This window comes from Cibotium barometz, chromosome 3 (genome assembly GCF_041138505.1).
Source record: "Cibotium barometz isolate CiBa-2024 chromosome 3, ASM4113850v1, whole genome shotgun sequence".
Lineage (NCBI taxonomy): Eukaryota > Viridiplantae > Streptophyta > Polypodiopsida > Cyatheales > Cibotiaceae > Cibotium > Cibotium barometz.
In genome coordinates, this window is record NC_141048.1 from 22,246,252 (window position 1) to 22,262,864 (window position 16,613).

Genomic DNA, 16,613 nt, shown 5'->3' on the forward strand with positions numbered 1-16,613 from the left:
ACCATGTATACGGTGACAATGTATTTTCCATATGCAATAAACTTATCTATTCAGAACATTGCTTTTGTAATGCTTTATTGTTTAAAACAATGTAATGAAGGCAAGAATTCCCCAATTGAATTTTTATGTACACAAAAAAAGGCTTAAAGTAAGAAAGCAAGCAGTGAAGGAACACAGTAGCAAATTTGATCCTCTGATTTTCAAATGATAAGTGTATTTACATTTGATGTTCTCCCTCCAATACATGTATAGCTCAAACGTACATTTGTTGGAAGAAGGAAAAAACTATTTATGGCTGGAACCCATAGGTATCGGCTTCAGGATGGAGCCAGGGCTCTTCTCCCAAGTATGGAGCCCATGTAAGAGGCTCAGGGGGGCCTATCCCCCCTCGTGGATTGGGCGGGATGAAGTCCACTGGCCCGTCTGGAGGCATAACTTCAGCGACCTCGATCAATTTCGCAATCGTTTCCTCCCTAAACGTTTGGACGTCTAGGTCCACGTAGCGAGACATTGATGGAAACTGCCATCACAATTCATCAAGACATAAATAAGATCAACATGACAATATATAAGAAGATAAACAGGCGCACAAATGCGTATGGGAGCTGAAAATGCTTACATCCTCTGAAGGGAGCTGAAAAATGCTTCGTAGCAGCAACATTGCATTAAGTGCAACCCTCCACCCACAGCTGTAGCCATCTTCTTGTTTGGGGACACTAACCCTACGGATGGTCGATCGATCCAGGCTGTCGATGTCCATGCTGAGGCTCTCGTAAGCTGCCATTAGTTTCCTGACTCCACTGTAAACAGAGACCAATCATTATCCTGATCAATCCGGACTTCTAACTCAAACAATAATATGTATCTTAATGATTTTTACTTACAGCAAAACATTTCCATGGGCACCAGATGTCGAATTTGCAAGGTAAATGACATTTTCTTGCACGTCGACTAGTAGAAGACTCCAATGGGAACTGCACAATAGAATTCTATTAGTTTCAATCCAAAGGAAGCACTATATAACTCGTGTACGGTGATTCCTATAAACATCATGCGAGAGAGAGAGAGAGAGAGAGAGAGAGAGAGAGAGAGAGAGAGAGAATGAGACAAACTCACTTTTCATGATATGCCAAAAAAAATACTCGGGCATCGTCCAGCTGGACCTCCCGAAACCAGTTCAGCACATCGAGGTACGGAACTGACTCTTCTAGCAACAGTGTTGAGACCAGTGAATCAATCTGGAACACTCGTTGCTGTACATCCTCGGGCAATAGCGAAATAACAAAACTTCACAAGGAAACATATCAAGAGTGAGGCATCAACTTTAAGAGCCAAGAATGAAAAATTGTGGGAGGACAGAGAAAAGAGTATACCTTAAAACACATCTGAGCACTTTGTCGTTGACTTCAGTTTTGGGATCAAACAAAATGTTGATTTCTTCAGCATGAATCGGGAAATAACATCTATGCCCTCTAATATTAAAGGGTACATAGAACTCCGGCAACAAAAATTGCAGCGCCTCCCGATTCATGGCGTGGAGTGCGCGAACATTTTCCCTTTTTGTTTGCAATGCAAGCATTGCAGCTTGATGTTCCCTTTGAGCGCTTGTCATTATATTTGCCCGAGTCTGATGCTCATGATCTGGACTTCCCTCGGTCACCTCTTCAATTCTCACTTTTTGTACAGGCCGGACATCCAAAATTTGTAACATTCGTTCATCAGTAAACGTAACTGGTCTAAGTGACTTATCGTATCTGAAACGAAGGGCTATTAGGCTGAAAAAATCCTTGTTCATTACTATCACCCTGTGTGCGTGGGCAGCAAGAACGTAACTATCCAAAAAAAATTCGATCATCCAATCTTCTGTGGCCTCTTGCAAGCAAAACAAGGCCGATGCCTTCCACCTAAACAAAATTCCATTCTGCTCACAAATTCTCCTGGCAAGCCTCTGGAAAGGCAATCTGGGAATAGCAGCTGTCGGGTGCTTCATAAACTTTTTGATTTCTCGCAGGGCTGCCGAATGCTCTGCGAAACGCCTGAGTCTAGGCTGCGTTTTGGACAATCGGGAAGGACTGCTTGATTTTCTTGACCTTGAGGCTTTCAGAACGCCCATCTTCTTCCCAGTAGATGAGGGAGCTGCATTATCAATGGGTCTGGCTGTATGCCTTACACGAGCCATCTGAAAACGCAAGAAAAAGCAGAAAACTTTGCTATTCAGTAGTACACGATTAACAATTCACCATAAAGCGAGAGAGGGGGGCCAAGAAAGCAATATGCACTTCCTCGCGTTATGGTGAATCCATTCACAATACGAGAGATGAAGGTCCACAGAAACACAATAATTTTTCTCGCATTATGGTGAATTCATTGACAACAATAAGAGGCGGATTATCGTGCATTCTTTGAGCTTCGATCTTGCGTTAAAGTGATTTGATTCACTATAACGCGAGACTAAGAGCCAGTCAAATCAAAACAATCCTCCTCGCGTTATAGTGAATCGATCTACTACAACGGGAGGAGGGTTCTCCCGAATCTCTTACCTTTCCGTCTTGCAGTTTGGTGAGTCGATTCACCATAACACATAGAGCAGTATTGAGATTCTAATGATTCGTCGTCTGCTTTACGGTGAATCGAATCACCATGACGGAGGGCAAACAGTCGAAGAGAAAACAACGGCAGGGGGCAAACAGTCGAAGGAAAAACAAAACAATCAAGTATTATACAAGAAACACAAAACAATCAAGTAATACACTTTCATCACATTCTATGAGTGGGAATGGATGGAGACTGTCGTGTAGGAGGTGATTTAATTGACACCAATAAGAGGTGGATTATCGTGAATCCTTTGCCCTTTGGTCATGCGTTATGGTGAATTCACCATAACGCGAGTCTAAGGGCCAGTCAAAGCAAAACAATCCTCCTCGCGTTATAGTGAATCGATTTTCGCGAATCTCTTACGTTTGCCTTCTGCCATGGTGATTCGATCCACCATAAGACATGGAGCTTATTGAGATTCTAATGGCCCGTCCTGTGCTTTAAGGTGAAGGCAAACAGTCGAAGAATAAACAATGGCACAGGGCAAACAGTCGAAGAATAAACAAAACAAACAAGCAATATACAAGAAACTTACAAAACAATCAAGTATTATACAAAAACTTACATTTCTTGCGTGTGAATGGATGGAGACTGTCGTGCAGGTGTTGGAAAGTCGGTTCAGTACTGTGGCGGTAGTCGGAAGTCAGCTGGAGGCAAGCAGGAGGACGGACAAGGCAAAATCGATAAGAGGACGAAAAGGTGGCGTGATTAACGGCTTTGATTAGTCTTTAGAGCGAACACACGTGCTGGCGGGCTGCCAGGGCGACTAGGCGGCGCTAACGTGTCGTATAGCATTAAAAAGGGCTTTGATTAAACTTTATACCTTGTACACGTGCTAGGTACACGGCGGGATGCCACGTGGCATTCATGGAATGGCGGGTGAAAAACGCGGCGCTGACGTGTCGCGTAGCATTAAAAGCGGATTTTCTAGGATACTCATCTCATTTATTGCCTCTTTTGGAGTTCGTATTCTCATTTATCTCCCCACCAACGGCCTTTATCTCCATCAACGACTGACTATCTCCTCCAACCCTCCTTCATCAATCATCCTCCTGTATCCAACGTCAAAGACAAACCTCCAACCTCCTTCATCTCCATCTCCTGCGACGATTGTATACAATTCGTTCTCCTGGTATTTTTATCTCCTTTGTGCTTTTTTCTTCTTTTGTTATTTCGTTGTTTTGGTTTCAGTCGTGGAGAACTTCTTGCTTTGTCTTTTCATCGCGTTAAGGTGAATTGAAAACCTATGACTCCTCGCCTTATGGTGAATTGACTGCGAAGTAGAGTATTTTAATTCGTTTGAATCCTCCTCTCTCAGTATGGGTACTGGAGAACTATCTTTATTTTTAATTCAACATAACGTTAGAGGCGTTGCCAAAGGATGATAAAGTCGTCATATTGCGGTGAATCAATTCACCTCAACGCGAGCGAAGGTCCCATAGGAAGCAAAATACTCCTCTTCGCATTATGGTGAATCGATTCACCATAACGCGAGAAGAGGTCCTTGACTTAGCTGCAATTTTATTTGCGTTAGAGAAAATAGATTCACTACAACGCGAGGAGGAATACCTGGATTCCTCTGGCATCTCCTCTCGCGTTATGTTGAATCCATTTACATTTCCTTCTTTTGTTATTTCGTTGTTTTGGTTTCAGTCGAGGAGAACTACTTGTTTTGTCTTTTCATCGCGTTAAGGTGAATTGAAAACCTATGACTTCTCGCCTTATGGTGAATTGACTGCGAAGAAGAGTATTTTAATTCGTTTGACACCTCCTCTCTCAGTATGGGTACTGGAGAACTATCTTAATTTTTAATTCACCATAACGTTAGAGGCGTTGCCAAAGGATGATAAAGTCGTCATATTGCGGTGAATCAATTCACCACAACGCGAGCGAAGGTCCCATACTAAGCACAATACTCCTCCTCGCATTATGGTGAATCGATTCACCATAATGCGAGAAGAGGTCCTTGACTTAGCTTCAATTTTATTTGCGTTAGGGAAAATAGATTCACTACAACGCGAGGAGGAATACCTGGATTCCTCTGGCATCTCCTCTCGCGTTATGTTGAATCCATTTACACCACACAGAGATTTGTTGTTTAAGATCGACTGTCTCTTGATTCATTGCCTGAACTAATATTTTCCATGTCTTTTCTACAGACTTGAATTCAGCCATGGCGCAAGTTCAAGTCGAATTTGATGTGGACGAAGAGATCAAAGAAACTCCTGCAACTCTATTATATGACTTCCTGTACAAATGCCGACATCATGATTTGCACCCTACAATTTCGTTGATGTTCAATAGCGATTTTTCTCTCGAGGATACATTGTCTAGCCATCATGGATACTTCGAAGAGGCAAAGCAAGAGTTTGACGAGCTCACAAATGAAGAACCAATGATGATTGATGGGAAAAGTCACATTCATTTTAATCTCAAGGTTTCGCCGGAGAAGAAGCAGAGGTTAAACAGGGATTGGCACAAGGTGCCATGTGACAAGAAGAGAGCCTTGCTTTGCCCTTTTCATAAAAGAAAGTGCCGCTTGATGGAATACTCCTACGCCTTCTTATGCTTCTTGCACATGAACGTGCAATTAACAGATGAAGAATGTACAGAGCCGCTTGCAAAAATTGAAAGTGAAGACACGATTTCTCGTCAGGCAAGTCCCACCGTTGAGGATGCTGCTGAAGAGGAGGACACTCCTCATGTCATTGAGGAGTTCAATGTTGAAGAAGAGAGGAAGCTTAGTTCGGTGGTTGATATTGAGGCAGTTAGAGAACAAAACAGTGATGTAGGTCAGCTTGTGATTGAATCAGATGACTCCTCCCCCATTCCAACGCCATTACTCCCCTCCTACCAAGTAGGAGATTCAGAGTATATACTGCTGACAGACATACAACGTGTATTTAACTTAAGGGAGGATCATTGCATAGCTTTCATAGCCCAGAATCTGGAGGTCGATGACAATTTTGTAGATGATGATGGGATAGACAAGTACCTACTAGTGGACAGCCATGTTAAAGACACCGAGTTCCTTTCTGCTGCAGCAACACTAAATATGATCTATGCTGATGCCCTTAGATATGAAGGAAAAGATGCCACAGAGGAAGAGCTACAAGAAGCAAGGGATAGATTGAATATCACCAACATGGGAGGGTGTAGGGATGCACCAAATAAGTCAGCGGAAAACGTTCCTAGTTCGAGCACTAATTTATGGCAAGACGCCTTGCTTGAAGCAGATGAGAACCAAGAGGTTAGTTTTTTTTTGTTGTGGATTTGGCTTTATCAACTTTGTCCTGAAATGTTTGGTGATGTTGTTTTTGGCTAATGCTCCTTTGTTTTTTCAGTTGGAAATATATGAAGACACATTCCTCAAACGTGCTTCAGGCAAGCGTATGGCGGGATTGGGCCACGATTCGACATTAGGAACATATATACACCGCCTAAAATTCCCTCAAATTGTGATATTTCACGCTAGCTACTCCAAGGACAACGCCAGTTTTCCTCTGATGGCGATAAAGACTTTATCCAGGTATTTAGGTGGCTACCACGTAAGGCTGAATGCAAACAAGGCAATACTTCTGGAGCGGCAAGCAGCTGTTCGAATTTTTGGAGAGGGACCTGGAGTATATTCGTTAAGATGTAAATATTATTTAACATATGCTGCTTACGGGTTGGCATGTGGAATCACAGATCCCAATCTGTTGAGTGATTGCGGGAAGAAGCATCTTCTTAGAACAGCAAGACCAATGGTCCCTCTTACGCCATTAATAGAGGATGAAGAAGATGATGCAGAAACGTCAACAAAAAAGGCTCGGCTGGGGGAAGTCTCTGTTCCAGATTAACAAATTTAGATTGTTCCAGTTGCTAAGAAGTTTCGTCATATTTCTCAATACTCTTCTTGTTTACCATTGCAAACTATGAAATGTATATATATTGGAAACATTTATATGGGACATAGATGAAAGCTCTTGTTCTTTTAAAATCTTTCACAGTTACATCATTGTTTTACAATATATATTTCAATGATCAATTTTCTTCCACACTCTGCCCTGTCTTTGTCGTTGTCTTAGCCATTCAGCATGATTCTGCTTTCCCTGTGAGGAGACATATATTGAACGTCTCCGTTCAGCCTGAACCTTTCTTATTGCACATGACACAGCTGATTCAGCATGTTTGATCTTCACACGAGCCCTCACTTGAATCCGCCTATACCACCACTGACATAGTTGCTTCATGGGATTACTTTTCTTTAATCCTCCTCCATGTTGAGTGGCCCTTTGATAGGCACAACGTGCTTGCCAATGAGATCTTTCCATGCCTTGGGTAGACCAAATCCCAAGGCTTCCAAACTCTTCCGCAAAAAAGGTTCCATGTGCATGCAAAATGTGCTACAAATGCTCAACAACAACAAGACATTTAGTATCGTACAATATTTTTTGAACAACAAAAAATACTCAAAGCTATAGGTTTTCAAGTAATAACCATGTATTGTGTCAAGTTTGTCGCACCCCATGCCTTTTCATAGCTAGTGTAGAACTCTGTCACAACTGCCTCAAATTTCTCAACATCCCCATCTTCAAACCTTGCTTTTTGCAACAAAGGTGCTAGGCGATCAAGTGCCAACCACGCTTTGGCCTTTGCCACCCTTGCTTGTCCTGAAGAGCCTCGGTCAGGTACAGCTGCATGAAGCTTCCTCCACACCTCAAAATCTGTACCCAGATGACCTCTCTGGGTATGATTAGATAAGAACTTTCTGGCTTTTGCACCTCCAAAACATGGTTTGCTAGGAACATTTCCGGTCTTCCCAGATCTTCTCAAGTCCTTCTCAATCTTCACTTGACCACAATGTAAACCTGCATCTGAAAGCACTTGCTCTATTTTTTTAATAGTTCTTTCACTCTCTACTGCTGGTTTCATATTCCATGAAAATTCGATGTACATGTAGACTAGTTTCTCAATTATTCTAACCAGCGCATGCAAAACACAAATATGAACTCTGATCAAAGGGATAGGAAGAATTGGATCCCAAGTAGGATCCACTCCTGGAGCATCATGATTTGGGGGTTCACGCCTATTACTGATTGCATTTGGGCATTTCCATTCTCTCTCTTTTCCTCCTTTGGAGACACCTCGTTCGGTCATACAATACAGGCAAGGATACTTGGCCATTGCTCCTTGGGAAATACCAAACATGCATTTCAAGGTTTTAAGATCTGCAGCCAGGTGCCATTCAACCTCATATTCACCATATCCTTCTACATAAAGCTTTTCGCCATTCGACTGCTGCTGGATAGTGGAAGGAAGCTCAGTCTGGTTGAAGTACCACTTCAAAATTTCATGGGTCTCTGTTGGAACCTGTTAACAACAACTGTTAGATTGTCTACAACATCATAACAAGAGGATAGCAACATAATATTCTTTATTTAAAAATGGATAGCACGTCACCTCAAATGCAGCCAGCCACCAAATCTCATTTTCGGATTGTACACTAAAGTGCTTCTCATCAACATTACTGATACTTGCATCCAAAGCTCTATTCATTAAAGTAATGCTAACCCTTTCCAGCTTCTGTCCTTTGATCACCTCACTCTCATCAAGTTTCAAAACAAATTTCAGCCTTCCATTGCACTCATGTACACTGATGTCATAAAATTTCACCATAGCCATTTGTAATTTCCGAACATCCATGATGAAATTGTTGAACTCTGTAAGCTCTATAATTTTCTGTTCCCCGCTCTTTTTAGTCACTGTCAATGTGCTAGACAGGTGACAAGGCTCTCCAACAAGTTCGACCATTCCCAAGTTGAGAATATTTCGAGCTTTGTTTACGTGAAATGGTTTTGGAATGGGAATTACTGTCTTTTTTCCAAGCTTGCAATTGAAACCCTCTTTTACTTTATTAAACAACATCCTGTAAGACTTTGTGCTTATACCAGCCATGTCACATATACCTTGTGCATCTGCAGGCGTGAATGCTTCGCTCACCTCTTGCAAGGATTGCTTTGCTATGTCTGATCGAAGTCTTGCAAACTTAGGATGCTGTATTGCTGACTCCACGATGTCTTTTGTCAGAACTTTGCCAAATATATCAGAACCTTGCTCTTTTGGACCCACAACATCTGTGACCATCCTGAAGCAACAACGATAGCTATTTCAGTCCACCATTCATCTAACTATACCACCCCCACACCCAATCCCCCATCTCCAAGAAAGGAACTAAAGATGAAAATGAAAGTGAGTGCTCAAAGAAATTTAAGCTCAAAGAAATTATAGATCCCAATACCTGCAAGCTTTTACACGACGCTTCCATTGGCCACCTCCAACATTGAGTTCTTCCAATGGTTTGATCTTTCTCTTGCGTAATCGAGCACCTAATGGCGTGTCTTTCAAATATTGCAATTTCCTGTTGAACTTTTCAAGTTGTTTTCGAAGGTGTGCATTCTCACTCTCCAATGTGAAATTGTTGATTTCTCGAACTGCCAAAATTTCATTCTTCTCCTTTATAGTGTCCTGCATCTTACAAATAGTCTGCTGCAAATGATCAAACTCTTTTTGTAACCCAGCACAAACTTTTGCCTTGTCCTCGTTTGAAGCTTGCAAAGTTGTTGTGATCGATGCCAAGTAAAAATTCGCACCTTCAAGCATTTTTATCCTGGCATCTCTATCACTCAAATGTCTTTCAAAGATACTTTGACATTGGCCAAACAGTCTTTTGCAATACCCAAGCAATCCATTTTCACCCTCACACACAAACTTGAAGAAACTTGTCAACCCAAAGAATGATGGAGATTGAGAGGAGGTTGGATCTGGTGGGTAAATACTACCATCCAACCAAAGGTCCATATTTTTCTTTCCTTCATTTCGAAGCTCAGTAATGCGGGCTTCGCATGCTGGCCTAGACCAGTTTCTCTTACAGCAGGGAGCATAATCGGGTTCTACTTGGAAGTGGATGTCCACCTTTTTCCTCTTTTGCTGCACAGGTTCCATTGCATTGTTCTGTGCTTTAACAACACCAAAAAGCATAATGAACTCACACTTTAACCAAAAAAAATCCAAAGATATTACACTTATCTCCCGTGAAGAAGATTGCTTCATTAAAACCAAAAGACAACATCACTAAATAATACCTCCTTGTCCATCAAACAAACTTGTTGGTATCCTGGATGAACCAAAATGTACAGAGTACTTGTAAGCACAACCCTCACTTGAAAAAGGTAAGAAATGGGATTGTTATTCATGCACAAGCAGGTATGGCGCATGAAGAACAAATACTTTTCCATCCTTTTTCAAAACTTGCCGCCTTGAGAAGAAGAGAAAATCAAAAACCTCCCGCTCAAAAAAACTCGGATTTGGAGTGGTAGTGGTTGTGCAATCGGGAAGACAATGAGGGAGACAATGCAAGATGATGGGTTGCAGGGACGAAGTTCGGTTAGCAGAGTTGGATTCGTTACATTCAAAAGTGTAATGAAGAAAGAGAGTGGTGTCTTTTTTCAATATAATAAGGCACCATAGTGGGAATAAAAAACTATACTCAAGATGCATTGTTTTGAATTAAAAAACACCCTACATGTCAGTTAATGGAATAAAGAACTCAAAAACGACGCACGTGCCCTCCAATATTATATGTGGATTTATTGGCTTGCTTTGTCCACATCACCATCCCAAGGGATCTCTTACAAGGCCCCTTTTTGAGTCCAAATTTTCCCTAATGAGACACAAAACACAATTCATCACTTGGGGCCTCCAAATATTTTTTCAATATGGGATTTGTGTAAGTTTGTGAGATTAGTTGAAGTGCATTGAAAAGGTAAGAGCAATGACTTATAGTAGCTATCACCAAGGAAAAAGGGACATAACAAAGATAAAAGACTCAATTATTCTCACCGATGAACCACGTGAAGATAATGTTGAGGGTTACTTAGCGACATAGAGTCAAAAAAGATGATGCCATCATTATCCCATGGCAAGAGTGTCTCTTGATATAATGGTTGTATAACACATAGAGAACCCAATGTCTCATTTAAAACCATGATGAGAACTAAAGAAATTCATCATGCTATTCGGGGCTATACAAGTATACCTATCAACAATTGGAAGGAATAGGAATAGATGCTCCTTCATATCAATGTTCCCAAGAAAATTTAAGATAGCTTTGGAGTCCTTGGAGAGACGTGGGAGAAAATCATACCAAAGGCCATGTAGGAACCAGACTTTCTCTAAAGTCTCCTTTGGCATAGTTTCAAGAATTGTATTGAGAAAATTGTTACACACACACACACACACACACACACACACACAAATACACACGCAGTACTTAGAAGTTAGAAAAACTTACATGGTGAAGATGTTCAGAGTTCTTGTGGAGGTTTTTTCTTTCAAGATAAAGTCAATAAGTTTCTCATCCACCTTAACAACTATGCTGGATCTTTGACATTGGAAGTAAAGTGACATACCACATTTCAATATATTGAAATAAAAAAATAATAATCATAAAAACCACACTATACATAAGATTGTCAACATTTCTAAAAAGATCCAAAAATCTTAAGACACACCTCTCTCTTAATGTCAGTGTGTTATCTTGTATGTTTGAAGGAGACGTAAGCTTATCTCACTATTGGAGATGAGCAAAGTTAATGGCATGCTAGAACTCGAGCAAAGTGAGCCACTTAAAGATTCACATGGCTTTGATCCAACTAAGAAGCGTATCTAAATGGGTGAAAAGACATAGTACAAAGCATTACTAATTAAAACCAATTTGCCATGTGTAGAAGGAATAAATGACATGAGAAATGGGAGGTTTTTTTGGAGATTCATGCTAACCTTATAAGGTCTTTATATTGGAGATGATAGAGTCTCCACATTAATGTCTATGCACTTCATATTGTCTACAACGTTCTCCTTGACATGTCTTCGTCTCAAGTTTGGGTTTGAGGGTATGAGGAGACCAAGAGTATTTAGACTTAAGAGAGTTTTCTACAAAATAAACTCTTTATAAGTCATTATATAACACACTCAAGTTTGATGCGAGGACAAAGACTCATTAAATCTACACATTAGTGTAAGGGACTCATTTTTATTGTTAAGATCTTAAAGGTTAAGATCGTTGCATGTATGATCATCTTTTCTTAGGAAATCATCATCTCTAGGCACAAGAAGTTCTCTATTGCTAGTTTGGTAGTTCTAAATTAAAAGAAGGATATCAACAAAGTTAATGGCATGCTAGAACTCGAACAAGGTGAGCCACTTAAAGATTCACATGGCTTTGATCCAACAAAAAATGTAACTAAATAAGTGCAAATGAATACTACAAAGAATTACTAATTAAAATAAATTTACTATGTGTAGAGGGAATAAATGACATGAGAAATGGGATGCTTTCCAGAGATTCATACTAACCTTATGAGGTCTTTCTATGGGAGATGATATAGTCTCCATATTGATGTCCATGCACTTCATATTGTCTACAACATTCTCCTTGACATGTCTTTGTCGAGTCAAGTTTGGTTTTGAGGGTGAGAGGGGACCAAGGGTATCTAGACTTAAGAGAGTTTCCAAAAAATAAACTCTTTATAATAAGTGATTATATAACAAATTCAAGTATGATGAGAGGACAAAGAATCATTAAATCTATATACGAGTGTAAGGGACTCATTTACATTGTTAAGATCTTGAAGATTAAGATCGTCGCATGCATGATCATTGTTTCTTACGAAATCATCATCTCTAGGCACCACAAGTTCTCTTTTGCTAGTTTGGCATTTCTAAATTAAAAGAAAACATTTAATTAGTCTTTATAGTATAAACATAAATGGTAAGAAAATCACTCACATGTTTCTCGTAGAGCTTATCAATTCTTTGTGTTTAATCGCTTGAAAGTGTTGCTCAGTGGATGTCATGTACGCTGGCATAGCCTTATTGATGAACTCGTCAATAAATTTATCCCTTGAATCAATGCCACATGACTCTACCACGTTTTCCCATTCACGCTCGGCCTTCAATCTTTGTATTTTTTGAAAAATTTTCCAGCTTGTATGTCCTTATCCTTAGGTTGTCCAATTTTTCGCAAGGAAATCTCTATAGAAATATCAAGATCCTCCTGTAGGTGATCCATCATAAGTAGCCTCTTATGATAATTTCTAGTTCGATTAGGACACGCTTTTAAGTGTGTCCTTATCCTTAGGTTGTCCAATTTTTCGCAAGGAAATCTCTATAGAAATATCAAGAGCCTCCTGTAGGTGATCCATCATAAGTAGCCTCTTATGATAATTTCTAGTTCGATTAGGACACTCTTTAAAAGCTCGACAGTGTCTCACTACTGCTCTATTTGCTACTGTAATGGTGACATAAGGGATTGGTGAAGATTCCATGGAGTGTTATGCTTTAGAGAAGAACTTTTTAGAGAAGAACTTTTTGAAAGAGACTAGAGGAAGGGAGAGTAAACTTGGCGTTGGGATTAGAAGAAGGGTGAGAAAGAAAGAGGAAGGAGATTCTTCAAAGTAAACCCGCTAAACATCAACACTTGGAAAAAAGCTTGTGAATCTTCGAAGTAAACCAGGCCAAACATGACGGGGGTTGGAAAAAAGTCTGCGAATAAGCTCTCTGGAAACTCTTAGAAAAAAGCATGTGAAAAAGCTCTCTGGAAACTCTTATGATAAATGTAAAGATAAGTTGTGCAGCAAGCGCTTTTTTTTTTTAAAAAGAGACCCAGCTGAATCTTTAAGAACTGCATGTCAAAAATGAAAGCGAGCTGCAAATCAGGAATGAAGCGAGCTACACGTCAAGTGCTTAAGCGAGCTGCTTAATTGGATTGTGGCCGCAGGGGGAGCCCGTTTGATGTTTCACGTGCCTTCATTCTTGGAAACTCTCGGCCCCTCCTCCTATTTTCAACCCTTGTCCACCCCACGCTTTGCAGTTGTTGATCTTTATGAGTGCATAGCGATTGTCGATCTCAGCTGACGGGTGTGGCGGCAAGGCGGGGGCGGGGGGGCGATAGCTTCACGCTATGGGAATTGTAGCCTCTACAACGGTTGCATGGGGACGCACTCTAAAAGGTCTTTGACAGTGTGGTGGCACAACAACTATCTCTTGCGTGGAAACTGATCCTAATTCAACATTGATGTTGGAATTACATGAACGATGGACCCATTCAAATTTCATTTGTTAAAAGACAGCAATAATGATATGACGAATAAATAAAATAGGATGACATTGGCCACTCTTAGTGCTCACGAGTCACGGCCCAGCTTTTGCACTCCACTCCTTTTGTCAGGATATAGCCTGCACAGTGCAGCGTAAGGCATGCAACATTATGGGTAGAGTATGTACGTGGGCTGCAGGCCCTTTAGATCCTTCGTCTTTACTATGAGAGGGGGCCAGCGCCGAGCGGCCCGCCAGGGGGATTGCAGTGTGCACCACACAATCCGAGGTGATGGGCGGATATATATATGTATAAATAATATATGTACAGCGAGAGTCGAGAGAGGAACAAAGAGAGAGTGTGTGAGACAGTGAGAGAGAGAGAGTCATCATTGTCATGGAGGAAAATGTTGTTCCGTCGTCTGCCTCCGTTGCTATGAAGAAACGCCGATGGAGTCCCTCTGAGGATGCTTTGCTGTTTGCCTTCGTCAGGGAGCATGGAGCATGTAACTGGAATACCGCGCACCTCCTCTACCCTGCCCTGCAGCGCTGCGGCAAGAGCTGCCGCCAGCGCTACCGCAACCAGCTGCGTTCGGACCTTCGCAAGGGGCCGTTCAGTCCCGCGGAAGAGCGCGTCATCGCCTCGGCCGTTGGCAATTATGGCAACCAGTGGTCCAAGATAGCCGAGCTGGTACGTAGTGGACGGCAGAGCCTCGAAAAACCAAGGTTATGCTAAGTATGGATTAATCAAGACTGTGGGTTTGCAAGATTTACAATGCTAACAAGTGTAACGTTGTTTGCAAGGCAGCTGCCTGGTAGAACTGATAATGATGTGAAGAACTACTGGAATGTGCGGCTCAAAAGGCAGAAGCGGCTTCTTCTGCGCGCAGGGGCGTTCCAAGCCAACAAGCTCAACGTCGTCGCCCCTCTCCTCCACTACGAGCGAGCCCATGCATTCGCTAGTGATAAGTTTTTGCGGCCATTTTCTGCATCTTCTTCCTCTTCTTCAGCGCCGCCAAGTGGCAGCGCCGGCGAGAACTGGGGCAGCTCCGGTCTTGTTGGAAACCAAGAGGAGGAGGCTGTCTCGGTGCTCATGAACGCCGCCATGATGAAAAAGAACTCTGACCTCATTGCTGGCCTTCTGTATGACCACTACCAGAATGCGCCCTCCGATCCCTTAATCGTGCTCCCTTCAGTCCAAACCATATCCAGTGTTAGCTGTTCATACCCTCTGGCCGGCCAATCTGCATCACTGCCGACTTGTTCTTATCCTCGCTCTCACGGCGTCGACCAGCCCTTCTCACCCATGTCAGCGGCGCCGCTTCCTGTCGTCACTTACGCCGAGCACGAGGTCGCCCCTTACATCAGTGACACTCTTGTTGACAGTGTAGTCCTTTCCACCTCAATGTGGAACCCTATGCCTCACATGGCCGACTCCTGGTAAGCGTACTATCCGGATGTATATTTCTAGCCAAGCAAATCATCCTCCTGCGTATGTTTCGTTTTGATATCTTAATATATTGTGGCGTGAAATATTTTTCACATGCTGTATCTGTAGTCACACTTGTATTGCCTCCTGGGCTTTAGCCGGTTCTAATCTACCCTATTTCCTAAGAAATCGTTTCTTCTAGGTTTGTCTCTTAGAGGATTCAGAGACTTAAGTGTGAAACTTTGGATTTTTTTTGTATAAATAGCCACCACCAGGAGATGGTACACGAACTTGGATGGAGGAGAAGGCATTGAAATTGATTGAAAAGCATAGCAATTCATGTTGCACTTCTCTTGAACTCATGTAGAGAGCTTGATGTACCACTTCTCTTGCACCGGTTGTCACACTTAGGCAGCACACTAAGGAAGATCTTCCTCTAACGGGCGGTGCAACCAGGATCTACACAGCTCGATGTGTTAATCCTCGAAAGAACCTTCTTGCTATACAATGCCGACTTCTCAAGAGAAAGGGGGAAGATAGGAGAAGATGAGTGGACAAGCATTCCAAAACCCTATTCCTAATTACTTCCACACATGCTAGATTAAGAGAGTGATTGAAAAGAAAGCGATTGAAAAGAACAACTATTTCAACTATTTCAAGTGATTGAAAAGAACAACTATTTCAAGTGCACAAATGAAAATAGCTAGTTACAAATATAAGAATTTAGCTTTTATACTTTACAAACCTTTTCTCACTAGGCCACTAGAAAGTAAGTGATCTAAGGCTCCCATGTGATAGTGGCGGACTCATACAAGGATCTTGGGTAGGTTCATGAGATCTTAGCGGTACCCCCTCAAGCCCTTTCGTAGATGCGTTATCAATTAAAAGGTCGTGACAAGTGTTTGGCATGTCAAGCAAGGCTCTTCATGTTGTGATCTTGATTTACAAGACTCAATGGAATTTCAAGAGAGCATACTATGTTAAATGATAAATTACAATAATATTATGATGATGCTCTTTGCGAATGTGTGGATGATGTTGGTGAAGGGCCATGTTAACCATGTGGTTAATAATTATAATCTTTCAATATGAAGTATTCATCTCACTTGTAATACATGAACATTTTTAAGGAAGTTCCACCACAAAAAAGGTAGGGGCACCATGACGTTATTACAATGATCCTACACTCCGGAAAAAAACAATAACAATTAGTATAGTGTCATGTGATAAATGTTGAGGCGGACACATTGCTATGGATGCCAAAGTGGATGTCAGGAGACAAGCACTAGTTGTCAGTTTTGTCCGAGTTGCGGCCAGTTGATATTGTGCTTATTCTTGCTATCTTTAGTGGTGCATTTGCCCTATCAACTACTTATTTGTTGTACTAATTCTTTCTATTTGCTACTTCCATTAGTGCTAGGCTTCATTATGGCTGAGTTTGCCCTGTATC

The 16,613-nt window shown here is 41.5% G+C and overlaps 2 protein-coding genes across 2 annotated transcripts; one reads left to right on the forward strand and one right to left on the reverse strand.

The window, feature by feature from the left end:
- Positions 1-441: 441 nt before the first annotated feature.
- On the reverse strand, positions 442-4,279 carry LOC147639841 (uncharacterized). The gene is made up of 4 exons (XM_086824051.1): positions 4,263-4,279; positions 1,117-1,287; positions 885-974; positions 442-800 (listed from the first exon to the last, which is right to left on the reverse strand). The coding sequence occupies exons 1-4, from the start codon at positions 4,277-4,279 to the stop codon at positions 554-556; spliced, it is 525 nt and encodes a 174-aa protein (XP_086680177.1). The 3' UTR covers positions 442-553.
- Positions 4,280-14,089: 9,810 nt separating this feature from the next.
- On the forward strand, positions 14,090-15,334 carry LOC147639842 (uncharacterized). The gene is made up of 2 exons (XM_086822581.1): positions 14,090-14,425; positions 14,543-15,334. Exons 1-2 carry the CDS (start codon positions 14,132-14,134, stop codon positions 15,176-15,178), a joined length of 930 nt encoding a protein of 309 aa, XP_086678707.1. The 5' UTR covers positions 14,090-14,131; the 3' UTR covers positions 15,179-15,334.
- The last annotated feature ends 1,279 nt before the right edge of the window (positions 15,335-16,613 follow it).

Bases quoted from the DNA above. Each gene is read 5' to 3' on its own strand.
- LOC147639841 (XM_086824051.1), bottom strand. The intron at 975-1,116 runs GTGAGTTTGTCT...TCTATTGTGCAG, and splicing joins TTTTTGGCATATCATGAAAA to TTCCCATTGGAGTCTTCTAC. The intron at 801-884 runs GTAAGTAAAAAT...CTCTGTTTACAG, and splicing joins GCCCATGGAAATGTTTTGCT to TGGAGTCAGGAAACTAATGG.
- LOC147639842 (XM_086822581.1), top strand. From the start codon at position 14,132: ATGGAGGAAAATGTTGTTCCGTCGTCTGCCTCCGTTGCTATGAAGAAA. The intron at 14,426-14,542 runs GTACGTAGTGGA...TTTGCAAGGCAG, and splicing joins GGTCCAAGATAGCCGAGCTG to CTGCCTGGTAGAACTGATAA.